At 30.6% G+C, this 20,626-nt stretch overlaps 1 protein-coding gene across 1 annotated transcript in view; it reads right to left on the reverse strand.

The window, feature by feature from the left end:
- LOC106475995 (hemicentin-1-like) overlaps window positions 1-20,626 on the reverse strand; it is an 83,256-nt gene that overhangs the window by 14,588 nt on the left and 48,042 nt on the right. The window contains exons 3-10 of the mRNA XM_022381094.1: window positions 17,569-17,679; window positions 12,198-12,401; window positions 11,442-11,738; window positions 10,584-10,874; window positions 6,610-6,897; window positions 4,749-5,051; window positions 3,901-4,029; window positions 1,891-2,003 (exon numbers count right to left, since the gene is read on the reverse strand). Of these exons, the coding sequence (XP_022236802.1) occupies window positions 1,891-2,003; window positions 3,901-4,029; window positions 4,749-5,051; window positions 6,610-6,897; window positions 10,584-10,874; window positions 11,442-11,738; window positions 12,198-12,401; window positions 17,569-17,679 (1,736 nt within the window). The remainder of the gene's footprint in view (window positions 1-1,890; window positions 2,004-3,900; window positions 4,030-4,748; window positions 5,052-6,609; window positions 6,898-10,583; window positions 10,875-11,441; window positions 11,739-12,197; window positions 12,402-17,568; window positions 17,680-20,626) is intronic.

Below are 20,626 nucleotides of genomic sequence, written 5' to 3' on the forward strand. Positions count from 1 at the left end.
AATGCCTCCACGTTCAAGAAAAATTATGTAAATATAACATGCAGGTGCCAAGAGATTCTAAAGATGTGTGTAAAATACCCTCTGCAAAATGTCGATTCTTTTGGAGGTGAGTATCCGGGAGTAGGACTTGCGTCCTAGTCCGGACACCGGGTGGGCATGTTTCGGTGTGACGAGGATTCGAACCCGCGACCCGCAGATTGCGAGTCGAGTGCCCTAACCACCTGGCCATGCCGGGCCATGAATTGGCTTTATAATAACTCTCCATCTTCCACCCATCATTCTAATAGATAAAGATATTTCAAACCTAGATACTTAAAATAATATTGTAAAAATGGAGATAAGAAAAAAAAATCGTTAATGTAGTATGAAGCTCGGCATTGTTGTTCTATTATACACTTAACATATCTGTTTTCAGCTGTTGCCAGATAATAAGAAAGACGTTAGAAACAGATCACATGAGCATTATTTGGTAAACATTATACGGATGAACAAGAAGTTACAAGAAGTTCTAACACATATTTGATATTTGGGTACTATAATATTATCGTGTAATTTTAACAGATTTCTCCATTACTTCACCTTTTTTTAAAGACAAATATATAAAAATAAATCGCGGCATATTACAAAACGATTTCAGTTCATAGAATCGTAATGAGCCAATAAGCACAAGACTTTACAGACTGTTGTTTAAATTTATTTTCGACGAAGAAATAATGGATGCTTTTAAACTTATTACTTTATCTCTATTAACAAGTTTTTAGATTCAAATCAATTCTTGCATAACTGCAATAGTTCATTAGGCTTGACATTAGCAAAACGCATCTATCTACGAACAAATAAATCAACCCTGTGTAGCTAACATTAGGAACACATTAATCTATAGGGTTTGAGACTAATTATATATATATATATATGCTTTTAGCGAACGCTACGTAGCAGTCATGTATGTATAATCTGAGACAGAGAACAAATATATATATATATATCTAGAAGCGAATAAAAGTTTCATAATTGCATTTTGATTTATAAATACGTCATTGTGTAGCATCGCCCTATTTCTTCACATGCTAAATATTTCATGATAAATAAGTGAATACCCGAAAACAATGCATGTTGATATCAATAATTGTTGTGTTTTTGTTGTTAAGCGCAAAGCTATACAATGGGATACTTGTATTCTGTCTATTACTGGTATTAAACCCCGAATTTTGGAGTTATAAGCCCTCAGACTTAATTCTAAACCACCAAAAGCGATACCAGTAATTAACACAAAAGTTGTAAATTATCTTGATCAAATAGTAATACCTCTTCTCTATAGTGATTATCAAGCTATGTCGATAAAACTGTAGTCCATATATAGTATTTGTTTCTCTAAACTAATTTTTAGTGTGCCTGTTATGAATTACCACTTTGTCAGTGCATTGATTTTCTTTCTTTAATTGCTGAAAATAAATATGATTTTGATAAAAATCACTCTGCGTCAATATTAAGTCTATGGCAGCAAATATATACATGTATTCTCGTATATACATATATAATTTTAGAATATTTTCACTTCGAGAAAACAACTTAGTAACAGATGCTATTATGAAAGTGAAAATTAAGAAATGATTTCCAAAATGTATGATAATACTGACAACTTATACAGAGAAATTTTAAGTTTCTCACAATACGAAGCAAATCACTAATACTAATTCTCATTATTAGCTTTGGTGTTAAAACATGCTTCTCTGCTGTAGAATACAAAACATCCGAATAAACCTAATATAATAATTTATTAGAGACCCGTAACTTGTTTGGAGTAGTTAGTTAAAATGGATCTTTAAATAATGTTCTGGACAATACAAAGGTTTGAATGTATCATATAAGCACAGGTAACTTAGAACTTACTTTCTCGCTGTCAACAGGCTCCCAACTCGAAAATGTTTCACTAAGTCCGTTTGGTTTCTTGTGGTTTACTACGTCATTTCCGTCGTGAACATTAGTCTTAGCAGATCTGGTATCTAAATAACACCAGTTATTGGTATAAGCCAAACACCAAATATTATAGTTCAAATAAATATGTTAGATTATTGCATGGTTCATTCTACTAGCCATACTACCTCGGTTGTATAAAACAAATATACACACACACGTACGTGTCTACATTGGAATGATGGTTAACGATTCCATGTGTAACATACGATATATATTTCTACTATGTGAAATTAATATGGGTTTCATTTCGTACGATGAACAATCATATACCTGATTCTTCAGTCTAAGCAACAAGTATAATAATAGAGCATAATGAAGTAAGAAATAATAATATTATGTTTGAGAGTTTACGAGTTTAGTATTTATAAACATTTAAAGGGACGACAAAGAATAATATTAACAATTTTAGAAGTGTCCGTTTTTCTACTTGTCTCAACCCTAGCATAAACATAACCTATCTACAGGTAATTAAGTTTAACAATTATGTCAAATTTCTGAGAGAAACGTTTCATTTCTCTATCAAGTTGCAGAGCGAGTGTAAAACAAGAAAGACAAATATTTTTAACCTGTGTAAAAAAAAACTTGTATTGCATATTTAGCTTCAGGTTTTCCGTAAAAATAATATTCAGTTGTTTATTAAATATTTCAAGTATATTATGCCATAATTATTTAAGAACGATTAACCCAATTTTTAACAAGTTAACATAAGTAACCTTAGTGGGAACTGCAGCCAGTGTACTTTTTGTTATTATATGTATGTTATCCATATGGATAAAAAAGCTATGAATATCACATTTCTGACTTTGGAATGAAAGAAACGTTAATATATCTGATAATATTTTGTACCATTAAAAATCCATCTCCTAGTTGTCAATATTCGTTGTTTGTGCTTCCTGTATGTGTATTGCTTCAGAGCTTAGATAATTATTTCCGTTACAGTATGTTTACATCCAAGTGGAAAGAAAAAAATTCTCGAACACTCATTTCGCCAATGCTGCATCTAACAACAGTATACTCTTTTTTGAAAGTTTTAAGATCTTTATCTTGTACCATTTAACTCCGATTGGATATCTATAACAGTTGGCGACCTTATAAATCCTATTCAATAGTGAATAGTGACTGATGTGTAAATTCATGGGATCTTTATTCGTCGAAAATGTTTTGTGATAAGGTTTGCCATTCTACTGTAAAGATTCAGATGTTTTGAAATTATTTTCTTCTAGGTGCATCTTCAACAAATATGGCAAACATAAGCAGATATAACACATATACACAAATATTGACAGTCATGTGTTAAAATATACTGTTTACTCAAACAAGCAGTCAAATGTAAAGGTTTTTAAGATTACTTAACAAGTGATTATACTTTAGTAGGTAATTCACTATTTAAAAATAATTTACTATGTATGATGAAGAGTAAAACTTATCAACAATAGCTACCATTTTCAGAAACATAATATGGAAATATTAATTATTCATCTTGCTGTGTCCTCCGGTATGTAATATTTCATATAAAAGTTTTCTTGAACTGTTCCAAAATATCAGTTTTTGACAGAACAAGTAAACTATAAATGCTGCTCTTTTCAAAGTCTGGAAATATTTAAACGTTGCTCCCAAACTTACCAGTTGTTGGATAAAATAACCTGAATTTAAATACCTTGAACATGACTTTTATGATGCTTGGAAACAAACAAGAATAAGAAAGAAGTTAAACCATAATTGAGGAAACGTAATGACCATTGCACTTTGTCCTTTTTTTTTAGGGAGGGTGTAAGGTCGGCTGTTCCTTTGAAATCCACAGTACAAACACTTGTCACAATAGATGCTTAGTTACAAAACAAAAAAACTTAAAAATTGTAGAATAAAAGTATATTACGCTTGATATAATTTTAAAACATAGTACGCAAAGGTAACTTTTCGTACCTTCCGGGTGATGATATTTTGCTCTAGCTTTTATGCCTACCACAATTATGCACGCTACAAGTACAAATCCAGCAACAACGGCAACCAAAATTACCAGAACGGGACTAAAATTCATTTGCCAAACAGTTTCTGAAAAAAATAAAAACAAATATATAAATAAATAAATATATATATCAACATATTTGAATTGAATGATAAAAATAGATGTTTGAAAATATCAACATACAAATCTAGATGAAGATATAAAATATAATAATTACTATGTTTTATTAATAAAAGTGGGAAGGTTGTTTGTTTGAAGTTAAGCACAAAGTTACACAATGGGCTATCTGTGCTCTGCCCACCAAGGGTATCAAAACCTGGTTTCTAGCGTTGTAGGTCCGCAGACATACTGCTGTGCCACTGGGGGGCAAAGTGAGAAGTGCAAAAACGAAGTTTCCCTTTTCCGTATTTTGTGTTTCGGTATTTGCCATTGACCTACACTTAGAATTTAAAATACATCATTACAAAATCATAATTAACATAATAATGAATAATACACTTTTAATACACATACATATATTATATATATAGAGAGAGAGATGGAGAGAGAGAGAGAGATTCTAACTTTGCTTTGCTTTGAATTAGTATAATTTTCGATTAATTAATTTCTGACTCGTAGTTTATACAAATTAAACAAAACAAAATAATGTAAATAGTCTTTAATTTTAATAATCCAATAAAAAACTACTGCTTATATTATCTTAATTGCAGGAATAACTTCATTTTACAGATATGTTATGTAGTGCTTTCAGTATTGGCATTTTCCTATCACTATGCACCTATTGTTAAAATAATATTTACCTTACCTCTATGTGATTGTTTTTGAGGTGCTGCTAACGTGCTGGTTCGAAGAACAAGAGCATTACTTCGTCCCTTGGCGTTCACAGCATAAACTATAACGACAAACTTTGTTCCAGACGGAAGTCCTGTGGCGTAGAACCTGGCTTCTGGTGAGGATATGTTAGCTCTAAGTTTGTGCAAAGTTGTATCGTGTACTTCCATTATAAAGTGCTGGCTTAGTCCTCCATTATAAGCTTCGGAACATTCTAATTCAATAGAATGTTCTGTTTGATTCTGAAGAGAGCAATTGGCAACAGCATCTGGTGGTCCTGAAAAGTTAAGATCGTACAACGATATAATACGATACAGGAAACAGACCAGTTCACGTTAAAAAAACATATTTCATACCCTAATTATCTGAGGTCAATGGGGTCGAAAAATACAAGCTCTCTCTCCCAAGTTCAAACATGATTACTGTAATAAAAACAGATGAAACTGATTAATATATCATGACTATTTTCCAATAGTGGACAATATATACCTTGTATTTATTAGTTATCACATTCTTTTTTTGTAAACACGCAAAAATATATTATATAGTTTCAATTATAAGCATACAGTTGTATTTATTATAGATAGTTCTAATTATAAATTGAGTTTATGAAAACTAATTTCAGAGGTTATCAGTGAAATTAATATAACGTAATGTATTATGACATAAATACTTTAATATCGACAACATGATTATTATCACACACACATCAAAATTCTCATTTCCGTAAAAATTCAAAATTTTCAAAGAAATGCTTGAAAGATTGTATATCGTAATATTGGTAATTAACATGATTAAAAGCGTTTAGTCTATACGAAGTATTCCTCAAATGTGATCAGAATAGAAAAGAAATTAACATCTTATTAAAATTAATCCAGCTGATATTCTATTACATTTGTGCTTGTTAATTGAAGTTTATATTTTCCTTCTGAAATTTCCTTCTGAGTTTCATTTTTAATGCATACATAGTGTCGGAGACTTGAGGCTTTTACATTTTGTCATCGTGAATTATCTAATAGATTTTATGTGTTCGTACATATATTCAATATTCTGTATTACCAAACAAATGAACTGGAGTTACTAGGAATCCATAAACTACCAAATATATTATATTGAATGCCAATAAAAGATGTGGATTCTTCCTATCTGAAGATCTTTTTATTACAAGAACCAAACTTTCCATATGCATGCCATGCCCCGCTACGTAAGGGGATCTATCATAACAGATTATACGACTCAGCTTATTTCTGTCTGCACATATATAGCGAAACGGCAACGGTATAGAATGTAATGTACTTTTTGTGTTACGTCATACATTTCTAAGAGGACATTATGACCAACTTAGTTTCATATACAATATTGATAAGCTTCTCTTCGCTTCACTTTATATGCTTAAAATTAGTTATCTGTATAAAATAAAGTTGATTACTTCTGAAATACCACTGAAACTTTTAGTTAAACTTTTGTAAATTTAATATTTATCAAGCATTAGATTAATCACAAGATTCGAGTGTTCCAGTAAGGCTGTAAGTTGGCATGCAATATCACAGAGTAAGGTTTATTCATTCATGTATGATTATATAATACAAAAGTCTAGAGGAAATGTTTCAAATTACTCAAAACTTTGAACTCTAACACTAAAAGAAGGATATTGCCGTTCATAAAAGTTTTCGCAAATTTTGTAATTTTGAGTATAGCATATGACTACGAAACCTTAAGATCTAAAAATATGTGCAAAATTTCATTTATATTTTCTACAGCTAATAATACGAAACTCATTTAACCAAATATCTACCTGTTTGCTGTTATGGAAGAAATAAAAGTAAGTTTTGTACCTGCAGGAACAAGTTTGAAAACACACGGTTTCTTCTGTGTCCCAACAGAGTTTTTTCCCCAACAAAGTATTGTTCCATAGTCACCATCTCCTCTTGGTGAAAACGTAGCTATGCTTCTTGTTTCTTTATTTTCAAATGTTGTAACGTCTAAAACCTCTTTCGTATTGTTGAATCTCCACTGAAATTTTACATCAATCGGATCGGCTTCGACATCGCAAAAAATCTTTACAGTCTCGTGACGGGCAGCCCCATAGACAGATTTCTGGTTGTTTCTACATGTTGGTGCAACTACAGAAAATAACAGACGACAAGGATTAGCGTATAAAAGCAAATAGACTCAGTTTTTCTACGGTAGACAAATGAAGAATGATCTAAGTATTATATATATATTAGTTTCGTAGAAGAATGATCTAAGTATTATATATATATTAGTTTCGTAGAAGAATGATCTAAGTATTATATATATATTACTTTCGTATATTTTCACAGTTTCTCATAGTCTTCTTTAAAGCAGTGTAAAATGTATTTATTCATGTGATTGTCAATACTTATAAACTAGCTGGTACTTATTTGTTACTCAAAGGTTCGCCGAGTTGAACAAATTCACAGTATTTGAAATATGCGTTTATAAGTAAGATTTGTTTACAGTTTCCTAGAACTTTATTATACATATCAATATTTATTCTTGTTAGCGTTTAATACTTTAATTATTTAAGCTTAAAACAAGCAATATATATATATATAATTGATAAGTGTTAGTAATTGAGAAGTTTGATTAGAACGACATCTTTGTTAATAAATAATTTAAAAAAACAATCATTCGAATGGATAACAATTTCATTGATCTCATCATGTCAAGTAATTTTCCGATTTTTGTTCTAACTTAGCATTACGAAATCCTAAGACACAAATTTGAACATAATATTAAACATAGTCGGAGAAAAATTAAATACATAGTAACGTAAACCAAAATTACTCCTTTCAAGGCCAGATATAATTTTAGAAGACATTTCTATCAATTAAGAGATTATTGTACAAGACTGACAATAATAATGAAACTTAGCAAATATATATAAACCACAAAAAGCTCTACTACAACCATTAAAGTCCTTAAAGGATTTCACTTGATAATCGACCAAGGATAATTATAAATAATTAAGCCAATAATAATCTTGTTACTTCCAAGTACATCATTTATTTCACAATTTTCTAACAGTTGTATCCGTCTAAAGAGAGCCACAGATAGAAACATTTATAAACGAAGCTCATGATATCAATCTAGTCAATATCGATTACCTGATTTTAATTGTTTGCCAATTTACTAGCTTAAGAATAAATAGTAATGTGGAAAGACGTAAACTAAGCCCAAATTCATTATTCAATTACTAGACGTATATCTATACTTAGTAGATTAGATCGATGTGTGACAGGAGTTAGGTATTTTCTTATATTGTCCAAGGATGATTCCAGCAAAATATACATAATTCTATATTTCACCCACTAAAGCGTTACTATCCCAAGCTAAGTGACAACAGGTACATTCTGAAGACATGTTATTTTTTTTAATGGAATCTAATTTTAATCATAATTAACTTGCACAAATATGCTCTCTTATAATGTACAGATAACTAATTTATATTGAAGTACAGGGTGACGTTACATGAGAAAAATTGGTTATAATTTATATATTACCTCAGTGTTATTCAAAACCTCTGATAACATTCAAAACTAGTTCATACTTTATAAAGAGAAAGACAAAATATATGTCTTGCTTAAACTTCAATGGAAATTTGTAGGAAATACGAGAAATTTCCATTGAAGTGTTATCCAACTCGCCTTATCAGTTTTCTGCTAATGTCACAGAGTTACGTGTAGCATAGCGTATAACTAGAAGATCAATGTGATATAGAGTAAAAAAGCTTTTACATTCTTTAGGTGGAGGTCAAAGGTTTGTTTTAATGATATCCAGAATGTAATATAGTGAGATACAGTGTCATTTGATAACCTTGAGTAAAGACAGTTAAATTTTGTATTTACCTGCTGTATATCTGTTCTGAGTTGAACTTATCACACAGTTTTGTGACTTTATGTAACTTCATTACTTTAACCATTTCGTTAATTAAAAATGTTATCGATTCTTTTATTTGTGACATGGGTTGGCTCTGAGGTAAACTTTGGATTTCGCAACTTGTGAGATGGGTTCGAATTCGTGCAATACCACAAAATATTCCCCTCACTTTAAGCTTTGGGTGCGCTATAAAAATGATAGTTAATCTCTTAGCGCGGATGGTGGGTTTACAGTGCTGCTGAATAGCTGCCTTCTTTGTGCTCATTAGTTGAAAATTAGGAACGGCGGTAGATACCTATTGTAGCTTTACGATAAATACAAATTGTGTCACTTTACCTATTCTCTACGTTTTGTAACACACCATTTTTGATGACGCAATAAATGTAATACTTTTCATGGTTTATGACATCGTTATTGTAAACCAGAAAGTATTTTTTATTGACTTTTTAATTAAATAATTTACTTTTTCATCTTTATTCTGCTTTTGTTGTTGTAAAATAATGACACATTTATTTGAAATTAAGTATTCTATTTTGCCTAATTCTTGTTTGCTTAGTGATGTTATATTATCAGTATTTAATTAAGGGTGGTATGTATGTTTATTTTTATTTTGTAGATTAACTATTACTTCACTTGTCTAAAATTATGTTTGACTTTCGTTTATTCTTTTACATCAAAAATAACACGTTTTAATTCTAGCTTATGAAGGCTTGCTGCAAAGTGGCTGAGCTACAAAATCGGATAAAACAACCATTTAGAAATGTCATTGTTAATTACATCTTCATTCTCATATACAATTTATTATCATTTATAAACTCACTATGTTTGAGCATATTTATACATTCACATGTAGTTTCAATGTTATCTTTCATATGCAAAGCTATATTTTTGAATATTATTTTAATAGCCTTTTTTAAACTGAATATAAAGTTGTAATTCACCAACAGACTGAAGAGTTTTATCTCAAGTTAATTTTATCAATTGTGTTCAGCATGTAAACAAAAATAAGAAGTGTACTTAAATACAATAAATAAAGCAGACAAAGTTTGACTTCACACGATTGAAAAACGTTTTTACTAAAAAAAAATGTAAATATGTTTTACGTGATGTGTCTGTAGGTTATAAACTGGAGTATTCTCAACTTGCAATTACACTCCTAATGAAGACAGGAAACCGTCGAAGCATGTAGGGTAGTTTTACTGAGTACAAAGCTTTTAAACTTTCACATAAATACAGAAATAACATATCAAAATAAAATCATATTCTTAAATAAACTGTTTATTTTTGGAGTAATAACTTTTTACTTATTTAAATGTAGTTATTTTTGTTCGTCTGTATGTGCCTGGCTTTATTGTTTTAATATTATTGGATAGAGAACCATGGAACTGTCAAATCCTCATTGCTTTCAAAAAAACATTCGCAGTTTGACCAATGGGAAGATATGTTATTCAAACATTTACGTGAAGAGTAAGTTATTAAGGCGTTCATAAATAAGGTTAATATCTATTTTTTTCTGTCAATTTTATGAGTATATATTTACAGAATGAATTAAAACTTTTTTTTTCTGATTCATAAAAGAGTTTCTAGCAAGATCACACACAATCATGTTTTTGTTTGTAATTAAGCACAAAGCTACACAATGAGCTAGATATCTGTGCTCTGCCCACCATGGGTATCGAAACCTGGTTTTTAGCGTTTAAGTCCACAGACATACCGCTGTGCCACTGGGGGCATGTTTTTATTCTGCCATTCTGATGAAAAAAACTTGTTTCATCAAATTGCAAACTCACTTGATATTCTTTATTATGATACTGACGATCTCATCTTTAATTTTTTTTTCTGACCATATGTTACATTCACACATAAAACGTGTTACAATTAATGAAGCGTCTGGAAGGTAACTTACATTGAACTTTCAAATGAAGAGGGTTGCTTACACCTTCGCCCTGTGCATTTGTTGCCCTGCAAGTATAACGCCCTCTGCTAGACCGGTTCACATTCTGTAGAACAAGAGACTGGTTACTAATTATCACACCTACTGATGTATTCGTACTAAGTTCTTTCCTCTCAAACTCCCAACTCATATCTGTTACCCACGGATTTGCGATAATATCGCATTCAAAATAAATGTCATATCCTTCCTGTATGTGAGAATGTCTTAATTTACTCCCAAGGCGAAGAGAAAGTATTGGAACATCTGAAAAAAATAGCCGGTGAAATATTTGTAAACATACACACAAAAAACGAAACATTTTTTTTTATTCAATAAATATTAAAATCTTATAAAGAAGATATTTTAGGCACTTAGTAATGAAAAATATATAATAATTTGCCCCATGAAATATAAACATGCGAAGTTGTATTAAATTATTAGATAAAAATGATAATGAGTATTTTTTTTTTTAATTTATCTTAATCTTTTTTTTCTTGGGTTATGGTGCATGTGCAAAATTACATGAGAGTCTGCATATGATATTATTATCAATTTAAATATCTTGCAATATAAAATCACATTCTATATCAAATTACTTTGTACGTTTCAGCTGAGTTTAATTCAATATCACTAGCAGAATAAATGGAAAAAAAAAGAAACATGATTGGTAAAGAATCTTGTCATTTTACATACTTTTGGTAAGGGGTAAGGACTTCTTGAAAAATAAAAAGTAACTGAATTAAACTTTATCTTGCCAATAAATGAAGTGTTAACTATCTTCTGATGTTGCTATAACATTTAAATACAAAATGTTATATATTCTAGACATACGATGTATTTCAAGTTTCCACCCATTTTCTATTGCACTATTAGTTATTTTGGGGTTTTCCGCCCGACATGAGAGATATTTTCCATTGTCTTCTAGAGATGGTTGGAATGTCAGGGTGCTAATAGAGACATTTCCGTTATGTGTTGCCCAGTTTTTTGTTCGTTTGAGTTTCCTGTTTCCTTTCCACCAGGTTACTGTAGCAGGTGGTCTTGATCCTGATGTTCTACATTGCAGTTCTGTTAGTTTTCCAGAAGAGAGAGGCTCATAAGCACCCTCTATATCCAGTTGGATAGGTTTCACTAGGTAATACATAAGATGTAAATTAAAAGTGTAATTAAAACCATGTAAAGCACAGATGTGGATATACAGAGCTTTTTGGTTAAGAAAACATATATAATGCTTAAAATAAATTCAAAATTTATTTATGACGTTTTCTATATCAACAACTAAATCAACTAAAGTAAGAAATTCAAATAAATTCATAAACACGATCTTATCGTGTTTACTGTACACATGAAAACATTAACAACACGTGAGATCTCTACATTGAAAACAGCTATAAAAGTTTTAGATGTATAACAGCATAGAATATATTTCGACTTTTCTGAATCAAATCCTCATTTATGGCAGAAAATAACTAAATTTTTTACAAATAAATAAACTATCAATAACGTTGATTATATCTGTTATACAAATGATAATAAGTTTTACTATCGAAGTGTGGTTAACAGTAAAAAATATGCGCATTGCGTACTTACAATTCATGTCGATTTTGACAGAAGTAGATATCGGAAGAGATAAGTTATTATTTAAAGCTTCACAGGTAAAACTTGACATAAGGTCATTTCGATGAAGAGTAGGAACATGAAGCTGGTTAAATGTAATTTCTTGTGGTGTTACTTCATAAGAATCATCAATAAGCTCAAAGTCTTTCCACCATGTTAAAGAAGGTTTTGGCTTTCCTGAAAGATTATGTTATAATTATATAATATTATAGATAACAAACGAGATTTAATATTTACCATCAATATCGACCAACATTTTAAGTCTTTTTTTTGGAATATGAAAAATTGTAGTATCTTTCCAAAAACGTTTTAATGTTTGTCTGGTATTTTTAATATCTCCATTTCTCATTGTAAATTTTTCTAGTAGTCAAGCAAAATAATATTTTGGATTTAATTATATTTTAGTGCATGTAGAATTAATCATTTTCGAGCTTTGCAGTTAAAAAACTTGATGAGCTATTTTTGTAGTGTTCGCTGCGGGATTCGAGCTCTATATTCTAGCGTTATAAGCCCTCTAGTTTACAGCTGAGCAAAAATTAACCTATAAGAACTATTTGCGAAAAATCAATGCTTCCATGCGAAAAATGAAATTAATATGGTTTCGAAAAAAAAACTGTACAAAAAACATATAATTTTCAATGTAGCTGTAATAAAAATTTCCCCCTAGGATAAGTAGGTATATATATATATATATATATATTTAATAACCCTGATTTGTTTACTGTTTGCAAGAAAAGAATGAAATACAAAGCTTTACATATCGACTATTTACAAATTCGTTATTAAATGTAGTAAATTAAACGAATTAAAATATATAAATATACTATAGCAAACTGCAAATGTTAAGATGATTATACTCTACAGTAAATGCAGAAGTAAACAATAATTTACAAAACGTAAAATTTCCTAACTAGTTTAATATAGATAAACACAAGAAAAACAACGAACAGTCACTATGAATAAATTTTGTTTGTTTGTTTATAATTAAGCATAAGGCTTCACAATGAGCTATTTGTGCTTTGCCCACGAGGGGGATCGAAACCAGATTTCTCGCATTATGAGTTCGCAGACTTACGGTTGTGCCACTGGAGGGCATGAAAAAAATTATTAAAAGGCTTCGAAATATAAAATTCTTAGTTTGATCGTATTATCAATGAAATGCGATTTTTATTAGTTAAGGACAGAGCAAATAAAATATTTAACTTTCAAAGAGATAATCATATTCAATACGCCTATATTAAAACTAAATTCTTCAATCTTACGATTGTAGGTTTAAAAATAATAAGGTTTCAGTAGACTAGACTAATCTGTAAATTTTTATTATATCAAAAATTAAAATGGGATAGTACAATCTGGTACAGATGAGTTTGGTTCCATTATCATGTGTAACAGAAAGAAAAAAATATTCCTTTCATTCGTCCCTTTCTTACCCCTCCTCATAGTTAAGGACAAAAAGTTAACAACAAAAAATTAAGATAAGTAGAGTAACAAGATTTCAAACTAAACATTTTATTTGAAAAATTTAATATATATATATATTATAAATAATAATTCAGTTCATAAACTATTAAAAGAATTTCATCTTATTTTAGTCGGCCTTTGAAATTGTAGCAATTATATTTTGAACAACTATCAGGTATAGTTTATAAGATGCTGGACCATTACACACACTTGTGAATGAATGCAAAGAAGCGGGCTGATATACGAATAAGATACGATATCGATATCATATTTCTAAAACTCAAAGGGTTTACCGAAGGTTTTGTAAATCTAATAATCTGGCATGGAATGAAAATTAATTTTTAATTGATATTGAAAATATGATTTAATTAACTTTAAATATTATCATAAAAGATCTAAAATTATTTCATGTGTTGTTAGGACAAAATATTAAACAATATATTAGCTAATAAAACTATAAAATCGTTTCGAATTTCGTTTAATTAGAAAAGGTGTTGTGTGGTAAATACTTAATATATAACATATATACAGATGCCTGAATATGTTATACTAAAATTATATGATGCTTGTGAGTGTCGTTACAGTCCATGTTGTCACGTCCGGACATGTCTTATCCGATGACTTTGCATCCTCACAATAGCCTTACAGCGTATGGTCCGTAGCAAAAGTCTTCGTCTTAAGAATGTCATATCCAAAGCGAACTACTCCTCCATGTTTGCTTTCTACAAGCCATCTAGGCTAAGTAAAAATGGTTTCCATTGCCTTTTTCAATATTCAGATAGCACAACAATCCATACGGAATTTAAGTGGTAAATGTTTGTACGGAGTAGCATGGATACACGTTTAATTATCTAGCTCATTAAGGTATACAACGCGTTGAACGCATTTTTCGTAGAACTAACAGTTATGTAGCCGTAACTTGTGTCGCTTTTCCAGACGGCGAGTCTAAAACATGGAAGGATTTTGCCCCTGACTTTTTAGTTCGTAGATTTTCATTTATCACATGACATCGCACTTTTCTTATTAAAGTTGAGATGCGATTTGTTGCAGGATTCTTCCTGGATGTTCCCGGGTCCTCAAGTTCTTTCATATCCCGTGGATTTTCCAATGCCATTAAGTACAACGGATATTCCAGTCTTCGAAATTTTAAACCCTCGATCTAAACACGTCTTTATGACCTAAATGTATAAATATTTTGTGTCGAAAAGGGCTGTTACATACCCTTCCCAAAAGCAATAAATTTGTGACTCTGATTGTCACGCGACTTGCTGACTTGTAAATTAAAAATCGTTTTAATATAACGTACAAAACGTTTTATATATTCATTTATTTTTATTTTCATTTAATTTCATTGCCCATTTATTTACATAATAAAGTATTTTTTATCGTAACCAGATAATTAATGTTGGACTGGCTATGTAGCTCATTAGCTTAACATTTGTTATCATTACGAGAGCATGAAACCAAACACAGTTATTAGAGTTGTGTGCAATTGTAATTCACAAAATGTAAATATATATAAGCAGCTTTGCAGCTCCAGTATAGAATTAGCGTGCATACAGCAATGTATTTTAATAATGTATCAATAATTATCAATACAAATGATAAATACAATAACTTAATGCGTATACTAGGCCAAAACAACTTTCTACATAGTTTCAAACTGTGATAAATGCAGTATTATAATTACACGTGCACAGTAAAAATGAATACAGGTACTATACGGTAAATATTTTAAAATTCGCGTGGAGAGGTAGTATGAATACCTCATTCAACAATGTATCTCTTCAGAAAGAAGAAAATGTTAACAGATGGGAGAAATGTACGATGACCGTTCCTTTAAATCATATTATTTCCATAAAGTACCTGAAATAATTTTTAAACTAATGTTATTATATCACCAAGTATTTTATATTACACAATGTATCTACAAAGAATTCAAATACGATCAAGTATTAATCAAACCAAATTGAAGGTAGACACCATGTCTTATTAAGATTTAAATATCTTTTTGACATTGTTTTGAGAAATAATTTACCATCATAGGTTGTAAGAAATTACTATATCTATATAAAATGCATTTAGTTCATTAAAAATACACAAAAACTAACAGTTAATAGTGGCGTACCCAAATGGCTTCCTAATATTTACAAAATATATTAGGGGGCTATTATGTTTCAAGCCAAGTATCCACATAAATAAAATGTCCTGAGATCAACGATATATTAAGAAAAGTAGCAAGATAATACATAAGAAGTTTTGTTTGTTTGGAATTAAGCACACAGCAACACAATCGGCTATCTGTCCTCTGCCAACCACGGGTATCGAAATCCGGTTTCTAGCGTTGTAAGTCCGCAGACATACCACTGTGCTACTGGGGGGCAAGAAGTTTTAAATCAACCAATTTTTTGTTGTTGTTGTTGCAGTGAGTTTAAAAGCCTGCTAATGTCATGAAATAGATGAATGTTGTACAAAACGTGTCTGCCATATCCTTACTTTTTTCCACATGTATTGAAACTATTAAAAAGTTTATGCTGTCATAGCTTCACACAGAATATGATAGTAAGTTATTCTAACGATAAATAATACACTATTGTATGATAATAAAAGAACGGTTCATTGAAAATTCCACTGGAGAGTACAAAAATGATATAGAGGTCTCTCAATCTATCTATCTATCCTACGATTTGTTTAGCTAAATACCAACTGCAGCTTTGGTTATAAACCTTACTTTGAGAATTATCTTTATTGCAAGTTTTTCTAACCCTTTGTTTTTGTACAAACGTGATTTCTTCCTGAGACATTTTTAATGTGTATAAGGGTTGTTTTGATTCATCCTCGAATTCGATAATATCGCGTTTTATAACGGTTTCTTGCGCCTGCGTATCCCATCTGTTGTGTCATTTGGACTGTTTCACTAGCATGAAATCGATAACGACAGTTAGATTATTTCATAAGTCGCTCGAATGTAGTCGAGTTAAAAACCCTGGAGCAATGTTACCAGCTACATCGTCTGTTATGCTGTCTATGACTACTTTGCTTATAATTTGAACCTATTTTATTGGTTTATTAAGTAAGATGGTATTTAAATTATCCTAGTTAAGTTGTTTGTCGATATATTGAACTTCTGCTCATTATTGTAATTCATTTTAAGCTTCAGTATCTACCTATTTAACATTATCTGACCCATTTTAAACTTTTTCTTTTCCAAAGACTTTTCTCACTTGTTTACTTATTTATTCCCGTCCTTCCATCTTTTTTTTTTGATAATATTATTGTAAATAATATCACTTCTGTGATAGCATTTATTTAGTATTTAACATTTGTCAATAATAGTGACTGTTTGTTTCGTAATTATGTAACAAATTAACATATCAAAACTACATCGTTTAGATACAGAGTTCACTACAACTTAGAAATGAGTATTTAGAGATATAATTGTTATGAGTTGCAAAATTCCATATATGATAATAGATAATAAAATTTATGATTTTTACTCTTCTTTTGGCCTCAGGAGATCATACCCTTTCGATTGACGTATTTGACCACGCCCGAGGTCTCATACATTAATTTACTCTAATCCTGCCTAAAAGGATTTCAATTTGAGGATAGGCTGGTAGAGATCCTGATGAGTAATACTGAATCGGGTATACGCGCGCCCCACGCTTGGTATTTCTGGTGTAAAAAAAAAAAATCTCGTAGATTAATTTACTCTAATCCTGCCAAGAATAATTTCATGTGCCGCGGCTATTGAGGATTCCCTCGTGTTTAGAAATGTTCAAAATAATGTGAACTCTTCCTAGACAGTAATACAAGTACTTTGCTTTTCGGATTTGTAATGTTTCAGTTCCTAACGAAGTTGATAAAGTTGAAATCAACTTACCTCCTTCGCTTTCACACAGTAATACCAAACGATCCCCTTCATTGTATGGGCCAGCAACAGTGAGGATTACCTCTCCCTTTTCGTCTGTAATTCTTGGTTTATTTGGCGGCACTATAAAATATATAACAATTAAAATTAACTTGAATAGCTTTTGCTATATCCTAAGATATTTCTGTGTTGCGTTTTAATAGGGCATTAGTGGTAGTAGCTAACAGTTCTCTAAGACGGACTAAAGGATAAAACATTTGCCATGCTTCAACGAAAATTCAAAAAGCCCTAAAACCGTTCTTAAAAGGTCTACATCCTTAATTATTTTATAGTGTAAAATAAATATAATTATATGTTGAAAAAACAAACAGAAATTGGCCTTAGAAGGTAAATACATTAAATATACGAGTATCAACAAACGCTTAAAGTCAGTGATGATATTATAAATTGAAAATAGAACTTGGTTCTTTAGTTAAGAGATGTGTGAATTAACTACTCGCGACGAAACCATCCAAATCGTTTATGTTTTGTTTTGTTTTTCTACAGAAGTTTACATCACACTATTTTGATGTTGCTTTCATAGCTCAAAGTTAACCGTACGTTTAGTTAACAAAGTTACTTATTAGTAGCTTGACTATAGGTTGAAATGTATGCCATTGATGCTAATTTGTATACATTAGTCACTGTACTTAAATTACTTTTTCAGGAATACGGGTATAAAAGAACGAACATCACATACATAGGACAATATAATACGGTTTTTATTAATGGTTAACGCATGTTCTGTTGGAAAGCATTTTGGTTTAATTACATGCCAATCTCTAACTTGAATAATTCTCGTAATGTTCATGACTATAGAAAACTTACACCAACTATATCATGAATATTAATTGTTTCCATATGTAACTCTGATCTTATATTTATAGTATTCTACAAGATTCTTGAAGGAAATTATGCAGTATTATAATTTAGCAAATGCTTGCTACTTTATGACGAGTTTTGGGTGGAAAAGCTAAACAAACATGTTGGCACTGAACACGATATTATTACCCGTGTGATTATAATTTATCTATGTATATTATGTCAATTTTCACACTACCTTCACAGTATAAGCACTAATAATTCAAACATGCGCGTACATTTAGATAATAACGATGGGATGTGTAGAACGTACAAAGTGTATATTTAAATCGTAGGAATGATAATACATATATTTATATAGGCATTGTGAAACGCACCTACTCTCTTATAATTTATGTTTTATAATTGCCACAGGATATACATTTCGAATTCAAAGCTTGATTTTGGCTTTACTCAGTTTCTAGTAATTTAGTTACTTGTAGATTCATGTATAGTTATACAATTAGTAAGTATGTATGCAGTGAATGATGCTAATATGATTATATTTAATGTCATTAAATACTCTGTCGTATTGTACGAAATAAGTGGTTTTATTCACCGAACTTAAGTAATTATTTTAGATAATGTATATGTAGCATCTAAATTATTATTGAGTAAGCAGCACATACATTATAATTATCATAGTACTCACTCATTAAATAAGGTCCTTTTATGTAAGTATAATACGTTAGTTTCCCCAAAGATTATTTCAATGTTCATTTTTATCATACAGATATTGTAAGAAATAGTACAACAGTTTGTGTACAGTATCTGTATATCAAATTATGTTCATCCTTTTCTTTTTCTGAAGAACGTGGCATTTTTTATCGTTTTAGCCTGTGGCAGTAAATTAACAGCATTTTATCATTAATTACATCTCAGGAACGCACCGAACATGATAATAAATAAAACTTGGATTCATTCATGTGTTTCAAGTAAGAAAAATGATGTTTTGTTTAAAAAAAAATATTTCAGTGAAATACGGCTTTTGCCCGAAGCTAATAACCATAAGAAAGTGGAGAAAAATTTCAAGATATAATTAAATGTAAAGCCTATCGTTACAGTGAAAACAAATATCACTGGAGGCTTCGTGGACAATCTTCATTAACGCGGATAACATATTAGAAGGAAATATAGAGAGTGTAAAAAAAAGAAAAAAAAGAAAAAAGTGTATTTGGGTATTTTGAGTTTTCTAATTTGTTCACAACGTTGATGTCATGCTATTTCGTAATACGTTTGCGGAAGTCTGCCGATGTAAATTATATAAAATTGAAATACGATAGAGCAAATACATTCAGAAGAGTATTTTTTTTTGTTTGTTATTAAGCACAAAGCTACACAAAGTGCTATCTGTTCTCTGCCCACCACGGGTATTGAAACCCGAATTCTAGCGTTGTAAGTCCGCAGACATACCGCTATGCCACTGGAGGGCAACATTCATCTATGGTGTGTTAGTATCTGAACTGTTTGCTAGTTCCTATTTCAAAACAAGTTTTACAAATGACTTACCATTTACATTTGATTATTCTACAAAACATGTAATTCACGTATTAAATTTTTAAAGTTCCGTTAAAAAAACAATAAAAAATAAGTATTTGTTGCTTAAATGAATATCACCTATTGTATTTATGCTCTTTGAAATTCCACTTTAAGATCACCATCTTTACAATTGGTTCCCTAACTGTTCATTATATAGTAATATATTAAATTTTCAGATCATTAATAATTAACAGCGTATTTTTTAAATTTTGCAAAGTTTCAAATCAGTGAAGCCAGACTTGCAAATTGTCGAAGACTCTTTGAGCATTCCACACATATTGTCATATGATTTTGTGGTATTTGAATGCACTATGGTGTTTTAACGTACCATGTGTTTCTATTTTATTATAGTATTTATTCTGAATTCATTATTGTTCTGAATGTGTGCAGATTTCGCATAACACGTGGTCAAGAAAACCATTACGTTGATCTTGTTTCAAGTTGCTTTGTTGTTCTCGAAGTAGGTAATGCCTGTTATCACCCTAGGAGAACATTGCTCAATACGTTGTTTCGTAAGAATGTCGAAAGCAATGACCTTTAACGGTTACAGCTCCGCCTACGCTATAATGAGAATGGGCCCGGCATGGCCAGGTGGTTAGGGCGCTCGACTCGCAATCTGCGGGTTCGAATT

The sequence above is a fragment of the Limulus polyphemus genome, unplaced genomic scaffold (genome assembly GCF_000517525.1).
Source record: "Limulus polyphemus unplaced genomic scaffold, Limulus_polyphemus-2.1.2 Scaffold151, whole genome shotgun sequence".
Classification (NCBI taxonomy): Eukaryota; Metazoa; Arthropoda; class Merostomata; order Xiphosura; family Limulidae; genus Limulus; species Limulus polyphemus.